Source organism: Carettochelys insculpta, chromosome 27 (genome assembly GCF_033958435.1).
Source record: "Carettochelys insculpta isolate YL-2023 chromosome 27, ASM3395843v1, whole genome shotgun sequence".
Classification (NCBI taxonomy): Eukaryota; Metazoa; Chordata; order Testudines; family Carettochelyidae; genus Carettochelys; species Carettochelys insculpta.
Window position 1 is genome coordinate 6,285,229 of NC_134163.1, and position 19,700 is coordinate 6,304,928.

The following is a 19,700-nucleotide window of genomic DNA, read 5'->3' on the forward strand; positions in this document are numbered from 1 at the left end:
CCCACTGAATACCACGGAAGTTAGGTGCTTAAATGCCTTGAGGATCGCAGCCAAAACTTCCATATTCTTGCACCCAAGGGCAGGATTTGGCCCTGGGCCCTTTTCATCACACGACTGCCATCAGCACCAACATGTTCTCGGTCATCCCTGGGACTCAGCCTCTGCTTTCACAACCCCTAAAGGCCTGCAGGTGCCAGACCTCACTACACTGGCCAGTGAGGAGCAGCCACTGGATCTCAGGTTCTGGGGGCCCCACACTGGAGAGCTCCAGCCAGCCCAGTGCCATGGGGAGCAGAGGGCACAGGCTGCCTTGGGATGTCACACATGGCACCATGAACAGCTTCCAGCAGGCCTTATGGATGGTCATGGCCACACAGCATCCCCATGACAGGGGACACAGGCTGGAGCACCAGGACAAAGCGAGCAGCTGCCTGGCACTTGTCTGGCAAGGCCTTGGCAGGACAAGCAGGGAAGCGCCATGGCAGCTTCACTACCCCTTAAAGCTTGTTCCCAGGCTCCAGCTGCCTCTTGGGGTCTGTGTGCACAACGGCAGGGTGTGGCTGCAGCACGGGCACACCCCTAGGCTCGCATCAGTTGAGCTAGCTCAGGATCAAGAGTAGCAAAGCCAGAGCAGCACATGGTACAGGACCACCCTGGACCCAGCTGAGCTGGTCTGTGGTATGGCAGCGTCACTGCTCCAGCATTAATACCAACTTGGGTGTCACCGGTGCTGCAACTCCCCTTTGACTGCTGTGCAGACACCTCACATCCAGCCCAAGATGAGCTCTGCCGCTGGGCAGGTGCAAGGGGGCCGGAATGCTAGCTCAGGCACTTTGCAAGGCATCATGTAGCAGCACAGCCCTATGACTGAAGATGCTGCTTTCTGCGGCCAGCCGGTCACTACCTCTGACCAGCCAGACCTGGCCATCATCCCAATTAACAGAGCAGGACAGGGCCCAATTCTGAGCCTAAAGCCACTGGCTCCCTTCCCTTTGCACCTTGTCCCTCAATTTACATCAGTGCAAAGTGGGTGTGTAAAACATGTACCAGCCACACTGGGTCAGACCAATTGTCCATCTCACCCAGGATCCTGGCCTCCAATTGAGGCCAGTGCCAGGTGTTTCAGAGGGAACAGAAATTCACCAGCAAGTCAGAATTTCAAGCCATTTTACACAGCACTAAATGACCCAAGGAACAAGGCAAAGGCTCGAGTTGGCGGATTCTAATGGAGCTACTCCTGATTGACGCTGGGGCCAGTGAGCTCAGAAACAGGTGCAAGATGTGTTGAGGGAAACTCCACTCATCCGCTCGTAACACCGCCTGGCTCTTCTCACCTGCAGCTCTCAGCACACTTTGCCAACAGCGACAGGAGCTGGACCACACCACGGCACTCAAATGGGGGAAGGAATGCCTGTAGCACACAGCTGTTCTGGGGGCTATCAGCAGTTCATCCACAGACAGAGCCATCAAATGGCCAGAGTTGCATGAATGCCCTGAGAATTCCAGAGCCACATCACCACAGAGGAGCTGAAACCATTCAAGCAAACTAGAATATATTAATATTTACGTATCTGGCATCAGACTTTCTAGGAAGAATAAACGAGATAGAGGAAGTGGTGAAGAAATAGAAAACTGGTTCATCACCGCCTGGACTTCCACACACGATGAACTGCCCCCCCGACCCCCCCAAAGAATTCCCAGGCTTAAGGTGAATGCTACTGGAAGAGTGTGATTGGGGAAGGGCTCCAGGGCTCCCACAGGCACACAGGAAGGGGCCAGGTTAGGGAACCAAGCTAGCCATGGTGCAGCAAGCCTTTCTCATCCGTCAACCAAGAGAGTGGGTTTGCTGCTAAGCTCAAGGTGAGACTGGATACCATTAAATGTCAGACTGGGGGAGCTCAAAGAAACCCCTAGTGTTCACCCCCTTCGGAGCTAGGATTAACCACCACCACCAGTCCACTTAGGCTAACAAAAGGGGGACGCAGAAGGAAACCAAACCCCAAGACTGTTGGAGACCAGACGTGGGCCCTGTGCACACCTGGAACGACCCCAGTACAGACATTCCCTCTTTCCACGTGTTATGGCACATACCACACAGCTGCTCAGCGTTCACAGCTCGGCTCCAATTCATTGCTGTTACGCTGCCACATCCAGGATGCTGCTGAAACCGAAATGACCCAGAACTCGCCAGGAAGTCAGGAGCGCTATTTGGGATTTGTGCCCCGGACCGAATCCTCAGCTGGGGTAAACCAGCCAGTTTGCACCAGCAGAGGAACCCGCTCAGCACGTCCACACTGAAGTCAATGGAGCTGCTCTGGATTTGCACACAAGGGGTCAGAATCATCAGTGTATTATTATGCAGCAGCTCCTTAGAGATCAATGAGTTCCACCAGTGGAAGACTGGAGAGGGAGGCACTAGTGAATCAGGCTCTATCTGGACTTACACTAGTGTTAGTGAGCCCAGAATTTAGCCCTTGAATTCTTTATCCTCGGTACTTTCTGTGGGGAAGGCTGCTGGGCCAAGGGGGGAGGAGAAGAGACCGAATAGGCTGGATCCAGGTAGAAAAATTAAAAATCTTTGTCCTCAGCAGGCGTCAATGGGCCCCTGCCTTGTGGACCTCTGTGTCACCTGACAGCCGCTCCACCCTGGCCCACCCAATGAATTTAACTGCTCTCTGCTCCTTTGTTCTAAAGCTCATGTTTAAGGAAATAAGTTTATCAAGTGGGGTAGTTTGTAAGTGGGGCAGAGACACTTCAGGGCGTCCTTCTCCAGGGGCTCATTTCACTTTCTTTGCTCCAGAACACACACACATGGCTGGGTTAGTGGTGGGTCTTGAGGCGAAAAGATCAGGACTGAGTCCCCGCTGAACACACCTCTCCGCAAGCTCCCCTGGCAGCAGGGGCAGATTGCTGCCGTGATAGCAGCTGCATGGCTAGCTGAAATTCAGGTCTCTGCAGAGAGTTAGCCCAAGGCTCAGCAGAAGGTAAGTGGAAGTTCAATGGTGGACAGGTGTGAAACAAACACAACAAACACACACGCGTGTGCACGCACACACACTCTCTCTCTCTTCCCCACCCTGCAACCTAATACAGGCTTCATATTTAGATACTGTGAGTTTCAAACACATCTCTCTCTCCACAGCTCCAGGATCAGCATCTCGCTCTGGGACCATTTGGACTCACACCTGGGAATGGGAGGGACCAGCACGGAGGGGTCAATACAGGAGAAGCTCCTTACAAGCCCACTTAGCAGCTGCAAGGCAATGGAGCAGCCATGATTTAGAACAGCTGAGGCTCCGCCCTACTGCTGCACCCTGGAGACAAGCAGTGGACTAGGAGAGGCCAGAGGCTCAGTGTGATTCCCCACCAGATCCCCGCGCTCAAGAGAATCCCACTGAATGTCAGCGAGGCCTGGAGGGAGGACAGATCTCAGAGATTTGCATGCGTGCAGCAAAGGGGGGAGGAGGAGCAGGTTTGCTGGTCTGAGCTTTGCGCACAACCCTGATAAGAGAGAATCACACGATAAGGCAGCAGGTAAAGACTGGGAGGGGGTTATCGGCATGTGGGCTTAAGTGGGTCTACAATCGGCCTGGCTCAGTAAGCTGCCAACTTCCGCACATGGGGCAGTCAAACAGGAGGCTAGTGTTGTGCGTGCAGCCAGAGATCAAAGCAGCGCCCGCGGCTGAGCCCAGCCTCCCACAAAGCCGGCGCAAGGAAAAGAGGCGTGTGTGTCTTTCCGTAACAGTCCTAGCCCGTGGCTGTAACTTGGTTTGCTGCAGCATCTGTGAGCCATGAGCCAACCCTGCTGTACCGACAACCGCGGCTTAACCATTCCCTTGTTACATCCACAGCTTCTGAAGGGGAAGGGGAGAAATTCAGAGCTGAAAACAGAGAATCCTCTTTTCCATGTCTGGGACTAAATGCCTTGGCGGGAGGGCAGCCGACGCTGGCTGCCAAGATTCCTTGCATCACACGTGAACGCTACTGAGGGCAGGGAGACTGGGGCGTGGCAGCAACTCGCCGATGCTCACAGCAAAGCACAGGGCTGCTGACAGGACAGACGCGCCACTGAGCTCCTCCGTGCTGAGTGAGCCGAGCCAGCAGCCCTGCTGGAAGACAAGTCCAAAGCTCGTAACATCGAGGCGGGTGGCACGTGTGCAGGTCCCCTTTCTCTTTGAAACCGGGTTAAAACAGGTCAACTGAGCACTGGGTAGAGGAGGAGCAGTGAGGGGAAAGGAGTTGCTGAGTCTCCTCACCTTCTGGCAGGAACCCAGATGCCTCGGAGGGGAAGGAGGAAAGCCAGGCCACGAGGCTCAAGTGCTCAGCTTCCTTCACAGCTTCTGGATCTTCTCCGCCACGATGATGGGGTTCTCCTTGCGGATCTTCTCAGCCGCCTCCGCCTTGTAGTCGTAGGGGCAGCTGTGCATGTCCGAGTACCGGTGGATGGCACAAAACAGGTTCCCGCAGCGGCAGTCGAAGCCTGGATAGGAGAATTCCAGAGAGACACAGCAGCGTTAATCACAGGGAGGAGACGCTAACAGAGCAAGAGGGTTAGCTCCTGGCACTCGTGGATGCCCAGTTTATACCTAACTGCCTGCGAGTCCTCTGTGGACAGAGAAAGACACTATAAAGGGATCCCCCACCCCCCGCGCACACTGAGCCAGGGCAGTTCAGAGGAGGCACTCTCATTCAGCTGTTCAGGTGGATGGCTTCCAGCAACTCAGCCATCACTGCACTGGATTTCCTGTGACCGGCTCAGCTGCCCCACAGGGTGGGAAAGGATTTTCAGCAGTGCTGCTGCCCAGGCATTCTCACAGTCACTAGAGAAGGGCTAGCAAACCAGTCAGGAGGCAGGGTTGGAAGTCACAGCAGGTCAGCAGGCTGCCAAAAAAGACCAGGCTTCCGGTTCTCAAATGGCCGCTGACCAGGAGTCAGCTGGGGTTTTGTGCAGTGGTGGCAGGAGGTGTGGCTCAAACTCAGCAAGCCACGTCAGAGATCCCGTACAGCCCATTTATCCACAGTCAGGCGGATGGCACCAGGAAGTGCCTGAACAACAAGATAATGGAAGGAATTCTCTATGGGAAAATGACCCTATTTCAGACAGCAGCTCATGGAAACTCCAACAACTGAGGCTGGGCTGTGTTTTGATGCATCTTGCAATGTATTAAGTAACAGCGTGGCTGGAACTGGACAATGTAGGGTTGCTTCATCCAAAGAATCATGCTCACTGCAACTGTGTCCAAATCTGACTTTTGGCTCCCTTGAAATTTCTCCAGAGATCTGTGTTTCTGGGCTAACATCTCTCGTGCCTCTGGATGGAGTCAACTATGCACGTGTACTACTCAGACACCTATGCCTTGGAAGCCCGACACTGAATCGGTTTAGCTCTTAGACCAAGGGCGAGCAAACATTTTACGCCAGGCCCCACTTTTCCATCCTACAATTATCTGGGGCCCTCACAACCTGTGGGAGGACCACAGGAAGGGATGCGATGCTCTAAAAGGGGGTGCTGGGAGGCTCCAGGGGTACCCTGAAGGGGGATGGGTGCTCGGTAAGAGGACCACAGGAGGGTATTTTATTAAGTTGGGAACTCGCGGTCTGCCCCCACTGCTTGACTCAGGGCATCTATGCATTCTGATTGGCCGATCGCACTGCACCCCTTCTTATAAAATGTCACTCCCCCGCACACTTTGCACTTTGGCAATGCTTTTCAAAGGTGTTTTAACCAGCACCATTATCCCCATGTTCCAGATTGGGAAATCCAAGAACAGAGCAACTTGGTAGCAGAATAAAACCCTAGTCTCCTAACTTCAGCTCAGCACTTTACTCACTGGGGAATGCCGCCTCCTGTAACACCTTTTTAGAAGTGACATGCTACAGGACAATTTCGCAGATACTGGTGCAAGCAATGTAACATCCCCACCTAATAATCCAAGGGCACAGGTACCTATCAGCTTTATCCTAAGACACAGGACTCCTGTAAGCTACCCAGCATGTTTATTCCCATCACAGCCTTTTTCCCTGGGTAAGAAAGCTGCTTCCCTTCCAGGAAGACACCCTGCTGCCTACAGATTGGGAGAGTCCGCGCAAAGAGAACATCCTCCCTCCGCTGTGTACCAGAAGTGGACATGTTAATAATAAACATGACCACGACAGGACCCAAAGGCTGCAAATCGAGATCAGGGCTTTGTTGTGCCAGGAACTGCACAGGCTCCTTGGGTTTATCTCACCCACGGGACATTAATGCTGGTTCAAACAAGGGCTCGCGTGTGAATTTCATGTTGCTGAACATCATCTAGAACTAGCTTAAAGAGGAGAGAGCTCTGCTCAAACAGCGTGACCTCCACAGTGCTGGGGTTAACTTTTTCCAGGGAAAATTAATCTCAGGGGAGTAATGTTTCTGTTAAGGAAATGCTGCCAAGTTAATTGCTCAATGAATTTTCTTGCCTCTATCATCTTACAGGACCTGATATTAATGCTGCTTACCTGGAACAACCCTGTTACTTCTCACCATTAAGCTCCATAGGCCCGTAAGGAAGGGCCTGATCTTGCTTTTGTTGAAGTGGGCAGAGTCCAGTTAATTTCCACAGGCAGGCAGGGGATGGGGGTCGGATGCTTGATACTGGCCTAATTTTGCTCCTCTTACTCTCAGTGGGGATTTGATCACTGAATTCCACAGAGATAGGCTGATACCCAGTGCTTTACAACAGCCCAGCCTAGCACGTCCGTCCCACGTTACACAGATCATGATGGTTTTATGACAGTGGCTCTGGGCCAACCAAAAAAGGAGCCCCACTGAGCTGGGCCCTACGCAGCTGCTGACGGTCTGTGGTGTATTTTGGGAGCCACTGGTAGATGAGACCAAATATGCAACAAAAGCCTAACTACGCTATGGCTGAAGGGCAGAGGGCCCAGCCAGCTGGCCAGTCAAGCTCCCTCTTTCCCAGGAACAGCTGTGTATTCAAGTCAGGTGGGGAAACTTTTTTGGGTCAGAGGAAGTGGTTGGAGATCGGAAGAAGTGGGTCTGCCCCACGAAAGCTCTTCACCTATTAGATTATTCTGTTGGTTTTAAAGTGCTATAGCGCTGCTTCATTGTTCCATATTGGGTACCCAACTACCAAGGCGCACACGGTCACCAGCTGTCTTCCTCAGTCACTGAGAACCACCTCCATTCCCTTTGCTTCTGCAAGAAGCTTTGCCAGGCAGCACCAGAGGGACACTGAGAGGTGCTGCTCAGTTTGCTACTGGAATGCTCAGCGCAGCATGCAAATGGACAAGACTTGTGTCCTTGCCCTCTGCCAGGGCTTGTGAACATGAGGGCTGTGGGTTCCATAGAGTTCAAAACACAGCATCCCACCCACCACACTTCTCATAAACCAACGTCACGGGGACCTTTCACAGCCAAACTCCGACTCCCCCAAACTGGCTCATCTCATGAAATCAAAGACAATCACAGAACGAAGGGATGGGGATGAAGGCTTACGAAACCATATAATAATATCTGAAACCAGACACCATTTCATGAATTCAAAAATCCACTTTCCCTAAAGCCAACAGGTGTGGTTCTTGGCCACAGGCCGCTTGCCCCATTGCATAGCTCTTACCAGTAAGCCCTATCTTCTTCCGGCAAGTGAAACAGCGATTCTTCTTCTGTTTGGGTTTTTCTGCAGTCTCCTCCCAGTCAGCAGAGTTCTGGGATATTTCAAGAAGGGTCCCTGGAACAAAGAGAGGAGGAGAGAGTTTCTTTTCCTGCCCCATCTGAGGCTACAAACACAACGCATGGTCAGCCCATGGCACTCCTTGCCAGAGGCTGCTGTGAAGGCCGAGACCTTAATGAGGTTCAAAAAAGGGCTAGATAAATTCATGGAGGTTCACTCCACCAATGGCTATGAGCCGGGATGGGGAGGAATGGTGTCCCTTAGCCTCTGTTTGTCAGAAGCTGGGAATGGGTGACAGGGAGTGATGACTGCCTGTTCTATTCATCCCATCAGGACACCTGGCACTGGCCACTGCCAGTGCCTGATCCAGTCTGGCCGTTCTTAGGTAACATTCCTAGATATTGTTTGCATTGCACTAACACCTAGAGGCCCTAATGGAGACAGGGACTCCACTGCACTGGGAGCCATACAGAAATACGGCGAGAGAAACCACCTGCCCTGAAGATCTGACCACCAAGACAAGAGAGAAGATGGGGGAGAGATTATATCCATTTTACAGATGAGGATGATTTGTCTAAGCTCCAATTCCCCTGCGTCTCAGTCCAGAGTGTGAGCTAAGCTATATGAATAACAACTGTTCACACTTACACTGTTTCATCTGTCGGTCTCCCAATGCTGTACACAGGTAAGTAAGCAGCACTATCCCAATTCTCCTGGTGGGAACTCAGACTCAAAGGGCCAGGCTTCAAAGGTATTTAGGTGCCTCACTGGAATTTGGCACCTAAATAGCCTAGGCACTTTGGAAACTCCCACTAGGCATCTATCTACATCTTGAGGAGCCTAAACACTTTGGAATGTCTAGCCCTTGGACCAGAAAGCAACATCTACCCTGTAGCATTGGGTGTGACTGGCAGCTTGTGAAGACGTACCGAGGCTAGCTTTAACCTTTGTAGTGCACTGAAAAGAGCCAGGAGGATGCAGTGCAGTTACTCACTCACGACGACAGAGCAAGTCAGTGGCAGGGACTAGAAGCCAGGTTTCCCCAACTCCCTGTCCAGTGTCCTTGCCCCCAGACTAAGCTACCTCTGTCTTTGTGCTGCCTACCAGACAGCCACCCCCACCGCACTCAGACCTAACTGACTCCTTCCAAGCCCTGCGCTCATGGGGAGGAGTCCCGTCCCTACACTTGAGACAATGGTTTAATACAGCAGCAGGAGCCAGTGTCTTTAACAACTGCCAACACTCCATTTGTAAAAAGTTTGCAAAAGGAACAAATGGGTGATGTGGGTTAAATAACTGGATTGGGGTGGGGGTAGGGCATACCCATGGCAGTGTGTAGTTCTGCTATGGCTCCAAACCCATTGTAACTGATCAGCCAGAAGCTGCTCCCTGCTTAGCACTGACACTTGCATTCCTCCACTTTACAAACACCTCTACAAGGCAGGCCATTATTAACATAGCCATTTTACAGATGGGTAAAGTGAGGAACACAATGGTTCACAATGGAACACAATGTGACTTAGCTGCAGGCACAGAGCGAGTCACCAATCCTACCAGAAACAGAACCCTAAAGGCCTTTTCCCTAGTCCTCTGCTATTAACCTACACTAGGTTGATCATCACTGATCCCTCAAGAGAGAGAGTCTGGAACTGCAACCTGGAGTCATCAAGAGCAGCTGTTGAGGACACAGCATACAAGGCTGAGGACTGCTTCCAGGCCTTCTAAGATTTTAAAACGATGGAGATCATGGAAGATTAGCTCGCTGACAGATATTTGAAGCTTTGGGGCTACTCCGTTCCCAGCACAAAAAGTGATCTGTTGCGCTCTGTCCTTGTGAAACAAGGAAACTGCCTTTCAGACACATTTCCCTAGAGCTCCTGGCTAGCATTCTATTTACTGCTTAAAATCAGATTGTTATGCTGGTATCATTCACAGTCACGTCAAGTCTTACACGGCTGACTACCTGGTGAGGAGGATGCTGATGAGATTTCTTCTGGGCTGACGTATCCGAGTGTTTCGCTGCTGGTTTCCTCTCTGGATATGCTCATGGCTGTCATTTGATGGGTCACAGGAGTCTGAGTACTGGGTGCAGTCACAACAGCACAAACCACAAAGCAAACAGAAATATTCTCCTCTGATGAGTGCTTAGTGGGAGGCATCTTCAGCCCATAAAAATAACTTCATTACAGCCCCAGAGAATGCACGGGCAGTAGAGCAATAGCTTCCCTTCACTGGAGATGTGAGTTCAAGTTCCTCTTAGGACACTTGTGAGCTCAGCCTCCCTCCACCCACTACATCCCAAAGCCATGGGCTTGATTCACAGTCCAGAGAGGGAGGGCCAGGACTGGACCAGATAGAGATGAGGATTGTGCGGAAATGGCAGAGCGGAGGAAGAATAGAAAGGATGCTGTTAATTGGGACCGAGTTGCCCTAGTGATGCAGGACAGGGTTCTAGATTAGATTACCACCAGTTGGTGTGGCATATGACACATCTGAGACAGACCAACTGCATTTGACTACAGTCGGTGTTTGGAATTAAGTCACTGTTGGAGCTGAACATGCAGAACCTTGCATGAGATTTCTGTTTACTACAATTTAGTATTGTAGGTCAGTTTGCTGAAGGTCTGCACAAGACCTCCTTACCCTCAGGGCAAGTATTTGCTTGTGCTGCCTGCACTCGATTTTTCTCCTCTGCAGCATCTAAGCTTTGGATTTTTTTCCTTTCCCTCCAGTAAAGCCTGTTTCAGATGCATCTTTATCATTGGTTTTGACTTTAAAATCACCTGGAGCTTTTGAAAGCTCTGGGCATAATACAACTCAGGGTTAAGAGCAGTGGACCACCAATGGAACCACAGAGGGGATGGACTTGACCCCACATGTTTTGTATTCCAGCTAGGCGAGAGGCAAGGCTAATCTCACTCTTTCTTCAACAGAGCTTCCAAATGAGATGTGGGGCAGGCTGGCCGCCCCTGCATCCAGTGGCAGCTGTGCTGAAGTGAACACGCCCAGCCAATCAGGCTGAGGCAGGACTCTGCTGAACTTCACAGCAATGAACTGGAGAAAACAGGTCTGATTCCCTTCTCCCTCATTCCAGTGGCCCGGGGGTTTCCTACACCCCCATCACCCTTGTACCCAGGTGCAGTACATTTGCTATGCACAGAGCTGTCTGTTGCCAGCTTCCTGAAGTAGTGTGTCCCTCTCACTCACACCATGTCACACTAGCAAGTCCACCGACTTCAATGGAATTATGCTTCACAAAAGCCTGAGAAAAGAATCAGGCCCTGAGGCTTGTTACTACAGCCAGGACACTCCTCTGGAAGATGGAAAGGAAAGGGGCTAATCCCAGCGGAACTCCATGCAGCAGCAGTATGGGGGACATGGAGGTGGAATGACACTCACAGGTGGATGCCATCTCCTATCTAACGCCAACGCCAACGTCACCTTTGGGGCATCAGAAGCTTCGGGATTGGCCCTGGTGCCTGGGAGGTGAATGCTGAGTCAGTGACCACATTAGACTGCTTTACAGAAGCTAATCAGCTACTAGGCAGAGAATAAAAGCCTCTCCTGGTCCCACAGTGATCGCTAGGTCAGTGCAGAGTTTTTGGCCCCTACCTGGCTTTCACATCTTCAGGCATGGAGTTTCCCTCTGGGCCCTGCCCTGGGATGGGCTCTGAAGCCACAAGGCTGTTGCTGGGACCATTTGCTGCTAAGACAAAAACCCCACATTCACAGTGAACTGTGAGAAATATCAGCAAGCTCCACAGGTGTTAGCCAATAGCCACGGGACAGCAGGCCAGGAACCAATTCCTGAGTCGCTTGCTGTCGCTTGCAGACAGGCTCACAAACCCTGCCTTTGCCAAAGGGATCAGTAACTGCAATTTTGGTTGAGCCCTTTGACTGGTGATGCTGAAAACCTGCCCCCACAGGCTCAGAGTGCTGAGAACCCACAACTCACCGGCTTCAACAGGAGGCTGATCAGCCCCCTGCAACATCAGGTTTCAATAGCACTGGACACAGCAGCAATTCTTTCAGAATTCCCCTCAATTCCATGGTGGTGAGAACCAAGTTGCCTCATTCTCCACCTCAGCTCCTCAGTACTGACACGCCCTTTGAAAGGGCTGCCAGAGGCGCTCACCTTATTGTGAACCCACATGTTACTTTGCCCCTGCTTAAAGCCAAAGGTGCAGTGTTCCCTGTAAGCTGAGCACTTTGACAGCCGCTCAAGAGAAATCCAAATACTGCCCTGCTGATTGGCAGAGCACCCACAGCTGCTCACAGCCAGCAGTGTGTGTTTCTACTGGCAGTGCACCTCCACACATGCCTTGGTGCACATAACGAAATTTATTCTGCACGTGGATGGAAAATATTTCAAGGGAATATTGGACCAGATTCTTGGCTGCTGTAAATAAGTGTTGCTCCAGCGGCTACAAGAGAAATACACTGATTTACACCAGCTGAGGAACTAAGCCAAATGCTTTAGTGGACTGTGGTTAGAGCACTGCCCTTGTAAACCCCTGGTTGTGAGTTCAGTCCTTGAGGGGGACTTTCAAGGGTCTCCTTGGTGTACCACCCCCCAACACTGAAATCAAGCACAGGATTGCTCTGCTCAGGTTAAAATGATACAAGGGATTTATCAGGCATCACCCACTTTGCTATTTAAATCCCCGTACACCCAGTGTCTGCACAACCCCTCCCAGACAGAGGGAATCCTGATAATGGTTGGAAGAGCAGAGTTGGTCTTCACAGCTGCCTCTCTTTTCACTGGTACTTCTAATGTGTTTAGTAGCAGGGATCAGATCCTCAGGTTCACTGCTGTGGCTTGTCAGCACTACGGAGATGAGAAAATTATACAGATCTAGGGGTGCCGACTTTCCCAACCACAAACACACCGGATGCTACCGTTCAGTCCATCCGGTTGGGAAAGTTGGCAACTCTAGACAATCCCAAATGGTCAGTTTCATCCCTGGTGCCATTTCCTGACTTTGGGGGGGCTTGTGCAAGGGATGAATCTGGCTCCACGTCTCTGGCAGTAACTGGGAGCGCAGGGAGCAGCTGGATGGCAACAAGACTCAGGTCATCTTCAGGACATCCAGTGTCCTCAGCTTACTGAAGTGCAATGAATGGGAGTCGTGGGTCAGGCTGAATACCACTAACACAGTGACAGGATTTGGGGGCTCCGGCTTAAAGACCAGGCTCCAGAGGCTGAAGCAGAAACTTCAGCTGTCTCAGTAGCGGCAGGTCAGGTGAGGGGCAGCGCTATATTCGATTTGTTCTGCCTTGGCTTCTTACAATATCACCCACATACCCAATCCCTGCACATTTCCTCTACCTGGGGGGCTTATCCGGCCACTGCTCTGTTGCCTCTGCAGATACTCTTTATAGCAAACTGAGCACATCCCATTGGTCCGGGGGCTGCCATAGAATCCACAGCCTGTGGTACACAGCATTGGCACCTGCGTTTGATTCGTCTCCTGGGCCATTGTCTCTCTCCCAGTGCACTCAGCTACAAAACAGGAACAAGAGAGATACAGGGGTTACGAATCGGCATGACATTTCCTTGTACAATGCAGGTGCCCAGAAAGGAGACGCACATAGTTACCCAAGAGAGGTATTATGCTCCCACACAAGTGTTTGCTAAATCAGGGCCTGTGGCAACTCCACAACTGATATTCACAAGTCCTGCACCACTAAAGTCAATAGACACAGGATTACAAGCAGTCCCTCCCCACACAAGTAGTTCTACTAAAGTCACAGGAATATCCGCATGAGTAAGGTCTACTTGTCTGAGTAAGGACTGCACAATCAGGCCCCAAATGCTGATCAAAAATGTCCTTAGACGTGTTAAAAGCAGCTTCCTCAATCACTAAATCAAAGTATTTAAACAGACCATGCTACAAATTGAAACTCTCTAGCTCCGCAACCTCAGGATCTGACCAGTACTGAACGAATTTCCTGGACCATGGGATGTCAATACTTTCTAGCACATCACTGACACTTCCACTTAGAAGGCTCTTAGAAGACATGTATGGGTGAATTACAGCTAAATAACTTCACAGAACATGGAGAGCCAGGACTGGTGGCCATAAACAAACTTTATGGAATTATGGGAAACTAGGCCACACCCATGGTAAGTGGTTGTCTGGTTAACCAAAATCATGCTGGATTACAGGTGTTCCAGACTAGAGAGTGCTAGACCAGAGAGGCTCAGCCAGTATGATGGGCAAGTTACATTTTGCACTTCACAGCTTTCATTTTCATTAACAGCAAGTTTCGCTTTCTGGTTCTCACGCGCTAGCCCAAAACTGTGATAACTAACTTGGAAAATATTGCAAAGAGAATGTTTAAATACCAATAAGTTTCTGCAAAAGCAGCGAGGGGTCCTGTGGCACCTTACAGACAAACAGAAATGTATGACAGAAGCTTTCGTGGGCAAAGACCCACTCTGTCAGATGCCCACGAAAGCTTCTGCTCATACATTTCTGTTAGTCTATAAGGTGCCACAGGACCCCTCATTGCTTTTGCAGATCCAGACTAACATGGCTACCCCCAATACTCAATACATTTCTGTGGTTTTTGATCAATTTCCTAATGGCCTGATGGCAGTGTGCTATGAACGTGAACAGAATTCCTATTACTAGCTTCTGTAAAACCTTTTACACACACAATCTCTGGCCAGCCTCTTAAAATCTCACCTTCCAACTAATTTCACACCTGGGCATTTTCACCTTCAGATGCGCTGCATGATTTGTATTCCCAAACTCCACTGAATTATTTCAAGCAAAAAACATAAGCAACAGCTCCTGGTAGCAAACAGCAGTGAAATGGAAAGAGAAAGGGAAAAAATCACAGAATCCCAGGGCTGGAAGGGACCTCCAGAGGTCATCGAGTCCAGGCCCCTGCCTAAAGCAGGATCAACCCTGATTAAATCATCCCAGCCAGGGCTTTGTTAAGACGGGACTTAGAAACCTCTGGGGATGGAGATTCCACCACCGCTCTAGGCAACGCATTCCAGTGCTTCACCACTCCCCTGGTGAAATAGTTTTTCCTAATACTCAACTTACACCTCTCCCTCTGTCACTTGAGACCATTGCTCCTTGTTCTGCCATCTGTGGCTAGTGAGAACAGTCTCTCTCCATCCTCTTTAGAGACCCCTTTCAGGAACATGAAGGCTGCTATCAAATTGCCCCTCACTCTACTCTTCTGCAAACTACATAAGCCCAAATCCCTCAGCCTCTACTCTTAGGTCACATGCTCCAGCCCCTTAATCATGTTTGTAGCGCCCTCCACTGGGCCCTCTCCAATGCATCCACATCATTTCTACACTGAGGGTCCCACAAAAAAATGACACCCAGCAGCACAGATTAGAAACTTCTCCTACTGCGCAGGTGAGATTCTGAGGTCCGTTTTACTGTTCTAAATCTGTAGTGAACTCACTGATTTCAGAATTGTTACTCTATATTGAAACTGGTTAAAGAGCAGATCAGAATCTGGCTTCGAGCTGTACACAGTACAGGAAAATAATTTTTATCCAGTGGAAGCAAAGCCTTTAGAAATTGCAACAGGAAATTCCACTCTGCCTTTGCCAAAGCTTCCAGAGAGAGGGGGACAGAAGTAGCACAGCAACACCCTACCGTGTCCCTCTATGTAGGCTGGGTGGCAAAGGGGTCGATCAGCTGAGGGGTGGGGAGTGCAGCCAGTGCTCCAGCACAGTACTCTTCTTAGCAAGTATGTGACACTTTTTCAACACCCCCCCCACTGGAGTTACCGCTGCTTCATTCAACTTGATGGAAGGATCCCCACAGCCCTGAGAGAGCCTTGTGCCTGCAAATCCTTCTTCCAGACTCCAGAGGGAACAACGGGTTAGGAACAAGGAACATTTCCCCTCCCCTGAGCTGTTCCTGTGGGAGGGGGAAGGATTCAGCTCTTACTAGCTCACTCTCCTCTGTCCTCAATTGGGTGATTAGCATTTCTTTAATATTACTCTGAACTCTTCCTTTACACAGCATAGACTGATGCTACCCTTCCCATCAAACACATGCAAATTCTAGGTTCAATGAACCCCCTCCACGCTGGACCATCCAAAGGATGCCCATGGATGAGATTAATTTGTTCCACACTGGGAATACTGAAGCAAAGTCCTGGAACGTGAGAGGGCCTGGATGTAACACTTTTTCTCAGTTTCATTTTTGAAAGTGGCTTCTAATTTTGGGTGCTCTGAGAAGAGTGGCCATTTTGAATATTTTGGCCTTTATTTAAAAAGTTCTTTTGTTCAATAGGACTTGCCGGAATCACAGAGAAGTAACGGTGAAAACAGTACACTATCCATACCCATGCTATGAAAGCTGATCCAATGCAAAATCTACTACATATTTTAAAAGGTTTTTCTATCTGTTCAACAATTCCTCCTGAATGGCAAGAGCTAGGACCAGCAAATTCAGTACACAGCTTCCTCTGATCATAACAAAGCAACATAATTGTGCCAGGAAAACAGGATGTGCCTGGAATGGGATTGCTTCTCATAAAATCATACAAACACAAAATCACATCAGGCAGGTGACAGGGCTGGCTGTGGATGCCTCCCCCTCTAGCAGGGACTGCTCCAGCTCCAAACTTCCCATCCCCAAGGCGTCCTTGTGTATGGGAGGGGTTGGGTGGGTGTGGCCTGAAGACCCTTTCAGATTCATACAGGGATCCTGCTGGTTGCTCTCCTTCATTACTGTCCAGGAGCGAGGACAAAGCATGCAACCTTAACAGAGAAAGGATGCAAATGACTCTGGGTAGACATGCTAATAAATAAGGTAATGTGATCCCAACAGAGGGTCTTAATGAGGCAACAAATGGGTCCAAGGCAGGAAACCTCATTGCAACCAAAGTATGGTCACAAGCAGAGACTGCTAGAGTAGGTTTGGAGAATGAAGCAAATTCCCCAGTATGGAGGTGACCTCAGCAAAAAATTTGGTCCTGGCACAATGCTGCTGTCACTGAAAACAAGTCTAATCTTCTCCTCTCTTTGCTATCACAACCCATCTTCTCCTGAACCAGCACCTTTGTGCAGAAAGACCCAAGGAGCTTGGGGAAGGACCCCCCACTGCTGCTATCACCAAGGAAGGGGTTGCTACACCAACAGCATCACTTCCTAGCAGAAATCAGGGTCTAGCCAAAAGAATGAACCTGACCCACTGCTCAGCGTGCTGGAACTTCTCTATCATGTGGCTTCCTGGACTAAATCTTCCCCACCCAAAGAACTGGGTCCCTTCTCAGATTCCCACACCCAACCTTTCGAGGAAGTCACCTCAGCTCAAGAGCTGCTCCAGCTGTTGATTTCTGCCTGGCACAGAATTCACTCCACTCCTGTGAGCAGCCTTCTGGCAGGGAGAACAGGCCAACATGAAAGTCCAACCTAAAAAATACAGGATGAAAGACACAGTTACAACACACACACACACAAGATCGCTAATAAAAGACCCTACGTAGAAAAAGAGCAGCATGTGTGGGTGTGCATGGGTTGTACTGCAGGCACATGGCAGAAATCAGTAGTTTAATCTGAGGATCCAGAGTTCATTCCCCACAGGCACTCATGTGACTGCCGTCTGTGATGCCTTTGTAGTGCTCTGGGGCACATGGTGCATTTTGTTCCGGGTTGTGTAACACAGTGTATGCTTATGGGGCTATAGAAACGTTTGATGGCAACATGGGTGTGGAGGAATCAACACTGTACTCAGCAAACAGAGCGAGAACGGACAGGGGATTATCCTTTATAAAGCCAATTCATCAGCGGCCGGGGGAGAGGGTTAAAAGACCCTGTTTAAAGGGTTTGATTAAAAATAAGTTTATTTTCAGTCACTTGTTCCCTCAAACTTCTGGGAGACGGAGCACGGCCTTGTGATAAAGCAATGAGGAGTCAGAACTACTGTCTTCTAGCCATAAACCTGGGAATGAAGCACAGCTTTATAATTAAACTAGTAATGCAATGGGAGACAGGCCTTCTATTACCAGTGTAGGGTGAGTGTAATCTAGGGCACAGGTGAACAAATTGGGGGTTGGATCCCCTCAGGGTGCGTGTGCAAAATTTCAGAAGAGGGGGGTGAGGCACCATTGGCAGCTGGATCTCAGGCTCATCCATCTCATTAAAAATGCTGAAATATGTCACTGTTTCTACGTCAGTGTATTCACATTAATATGCCAATTAAAGTTTTTACATTCTACAAACTGATTTGGCTAAAAAATTCTGTAAGTCTAAGGTGCCATAGAACTTCTCGCTGTTCAAACTTATTTTCTTACACATGCCAAAGGGTTTTGTCTCTTCATATGGATATAAGCGAAGCCTCCAGCAGTTTGGATTACATTGGACAGGTTGCAGCAGGTGGGGGGGGCTGCTAACGGCAGGGAGGAGGGACAGCTCAGTGGTTTGAGCACTGGCCTGCTAAATCCAGGGTTGTGAGCTAAATCCTTGAAGGAGCTATTTAGGCATCTGGAGCAAACAGATTTTAAAAAAAGGGGATGGTGCTCAGCCCTGGACGCGATGACCTCCCACCTCTGAGACGTGCACCTCCGTATATGATGAAAAGTGAAGCTGAATGCAAAGCATTTGCTCAGCCTGGATCTAGTGGTTAATGCAGGGGCACCTGGTGTCAGGACTTCTGGGAGCCCAGCAGGGTTTATGGTAAGGACAAAGGGACTGGAGACGCCGGACACCCGGGTTCTCTTTCCGGGCAGGGCTGGGACAGGGGTGTGGGGCCGTTGTTCCGGCTGCGGGTGGGGGACGCCCTGCCCCGATCCCGGTCTCTGGGCCCCCGCGGGCAGAACGGAGCTGAACCGCCAGGCGCTGTCGATCCAGGCCGGCCCCTAATGGGGGCCCAGCGACGCACCGCGCCTGGCACCCTCGGGCGGCGCGCAGCCAAAGGCGGCCCGGCTTCAAATCGAGGCCAGGGCTTTGCGGCCTGCGCGGCACGGGGGAAGCGTCACACACCACGCGGCCCGTCGGATTCCGGGCCTCTCCTTCCCCCGGCCCGGGCCCCACCCCCGGCTCCACGGCGCCTCCCGGCCTGCGGGCTCCAGGCCCCGACCCGGCCGCGCTCACTCACCCGCCCGCCGGCCGCCGCCCAGCGGGAGCGGCCCGGCCCGGCCAGGCCCGGTGCAGCCACGTGCGGGGCGGAGCCGACCCGGCCGGCACAAGCGGTCACGCGGGGGCGGCGGCCCGTCCGCTCAGGCCCACGCCGGGGAAGGCGGGCCGGGGCGCCCGGGAGACGTGGCGATTGGTAGGTGGCAGCCCCCAGTCGCGGGGGCGGGGACACGAGCCCCCCAGCCGGGGGGGGGGACACCCCCAGTCGCGGGGGCGGGGACATCTATGACTCCTGTCACGGGGGACAGGGGTGTGAGGACGCGGCCCCCAGCCATACCTGAGGTAGAGCTGCTTTGTCCAGTTCTGGGGGTGTCCCCCCATCACATGCCAGGGGACATGAGACCCTCCAGCCACAACGGGGCGGGCTGGGGTTGCCCAGAGGGAGACCAAGGCCTGCGTAGGTCCGAGGCTCAGTGAGGAGGGAGAAACAGTCTCAGGAAAGTTGGAAACGGCAGAGGTGCTTACTGGGTTCTTCCCTTCAGTCTTCACCAAGAAGTGTGCTGGAGACACGCCTGCCGTGGTGAATGCTGGAGGCGACGGGGTAGGTTTAGAGCAGCGGTTTCCAAACTTTCCAGCATCACGCCCCCACCCCGCTTTTGATTTTTGAGAGACCTTCACACCCCACCTCCACCTCTTCTTTACTATCATCCAACCCCCCCGTAACCAAAAATTCAATTCATAATTTAAAACACAAAAACTTGATATACAGCTGTTATTTAACATTAAAAATAAGTACAAATAGCTTTTCTTGGCCCAAAAATTTAATACAAAGGTAATTTAACTGCAGAAACAGCAGAAACAAAATAAGTTAATGTGATGGATGACGCTGCATTTTCTTCACAAGTGGGGAAATCCTAGGTTTGAAAGATGAAAGTGCGCAACGCAAGTCGTTTTTGACGTCCAGTCGATTTCTTTGTTTC

At 51.0% G+C, this 19,700-nt stretch overlaps 1 protein-coding gene across 4 annotated transcripts; it reads right to left on the bottom strand.

Moving 5' to 3' along the window:
• Positions 1-1,043: 1,043 nt before the first annotated feature.
• LOC142002221 (AN1-type zinc finger protein 5-like) lies at positions 1,044-19,225 on the bottom strand. Of its 4 annotated transcripts, none has more exons than XM_074978146.1 (7): positions 19,058-19,225; positions 16,951-17,058; positions 12,988-13,161; positions 11,271-11,364; positions 9,622-9,740; positions 7,605-7,715; positions 1,045-4,480 (listed from the first exon to the last, which is right to left on the bottom strand). In XM_074978146.1, the coding sequence occupies exons 3-7, from the start codon at positions 13,136-13,138 to the stop codon at positions 4,332-4,334; spliced, it is 624 nt and encodes a 207-aa protein (XP_074834247.1). In that variant the 5' UTR covers positions 13,139-13,161; positions 16,951-17,058; positions 19,058-19,225; the 3' UTR covers positions 1,045-4,331. The 4 variants fall into 4 exon arrangements, with proteins under 4 accessions (XP_074834249.1, XP_074834247.1, XP_074834248.1 ...); XM_074978147.1 differs by lacking the exon at positions 19,058-19,225 and adding an exon at positions 18,743-18,892 and having other exon boundaries at positions 11,271-11,361; XM_074978145.1 differs by lacking the exon at positions 19,058-19,225 and adding an exon at positions 18,743-18,892.
• Positions 19,226-19,700: the final 475 nt, after the last annotated feature.

Coding starts and splice junctions, on each gene's coding strand:
- LOC142002221 (XM_074978148.1), bottom strand. CDS start 13,138: ATGGCCCAGGAGACGAATCAAACGCAGGTGCCAATGCTGTGTACCACA. Junction 7,716..9,621: donor ATCAGCATCCTCCTCACCAG/GTAGTCAGCCGT, acceptor TCTTTGTTCCAG/GGACCCTTCTTGAAATATCC. Junction 4,481..7,604: donor GAAGAAGATAGGGCTTACTG/GTAAGAGCTATG, acceptor TCTCCTATCCAG/GCTTCGACTGCCGCTGCGGG.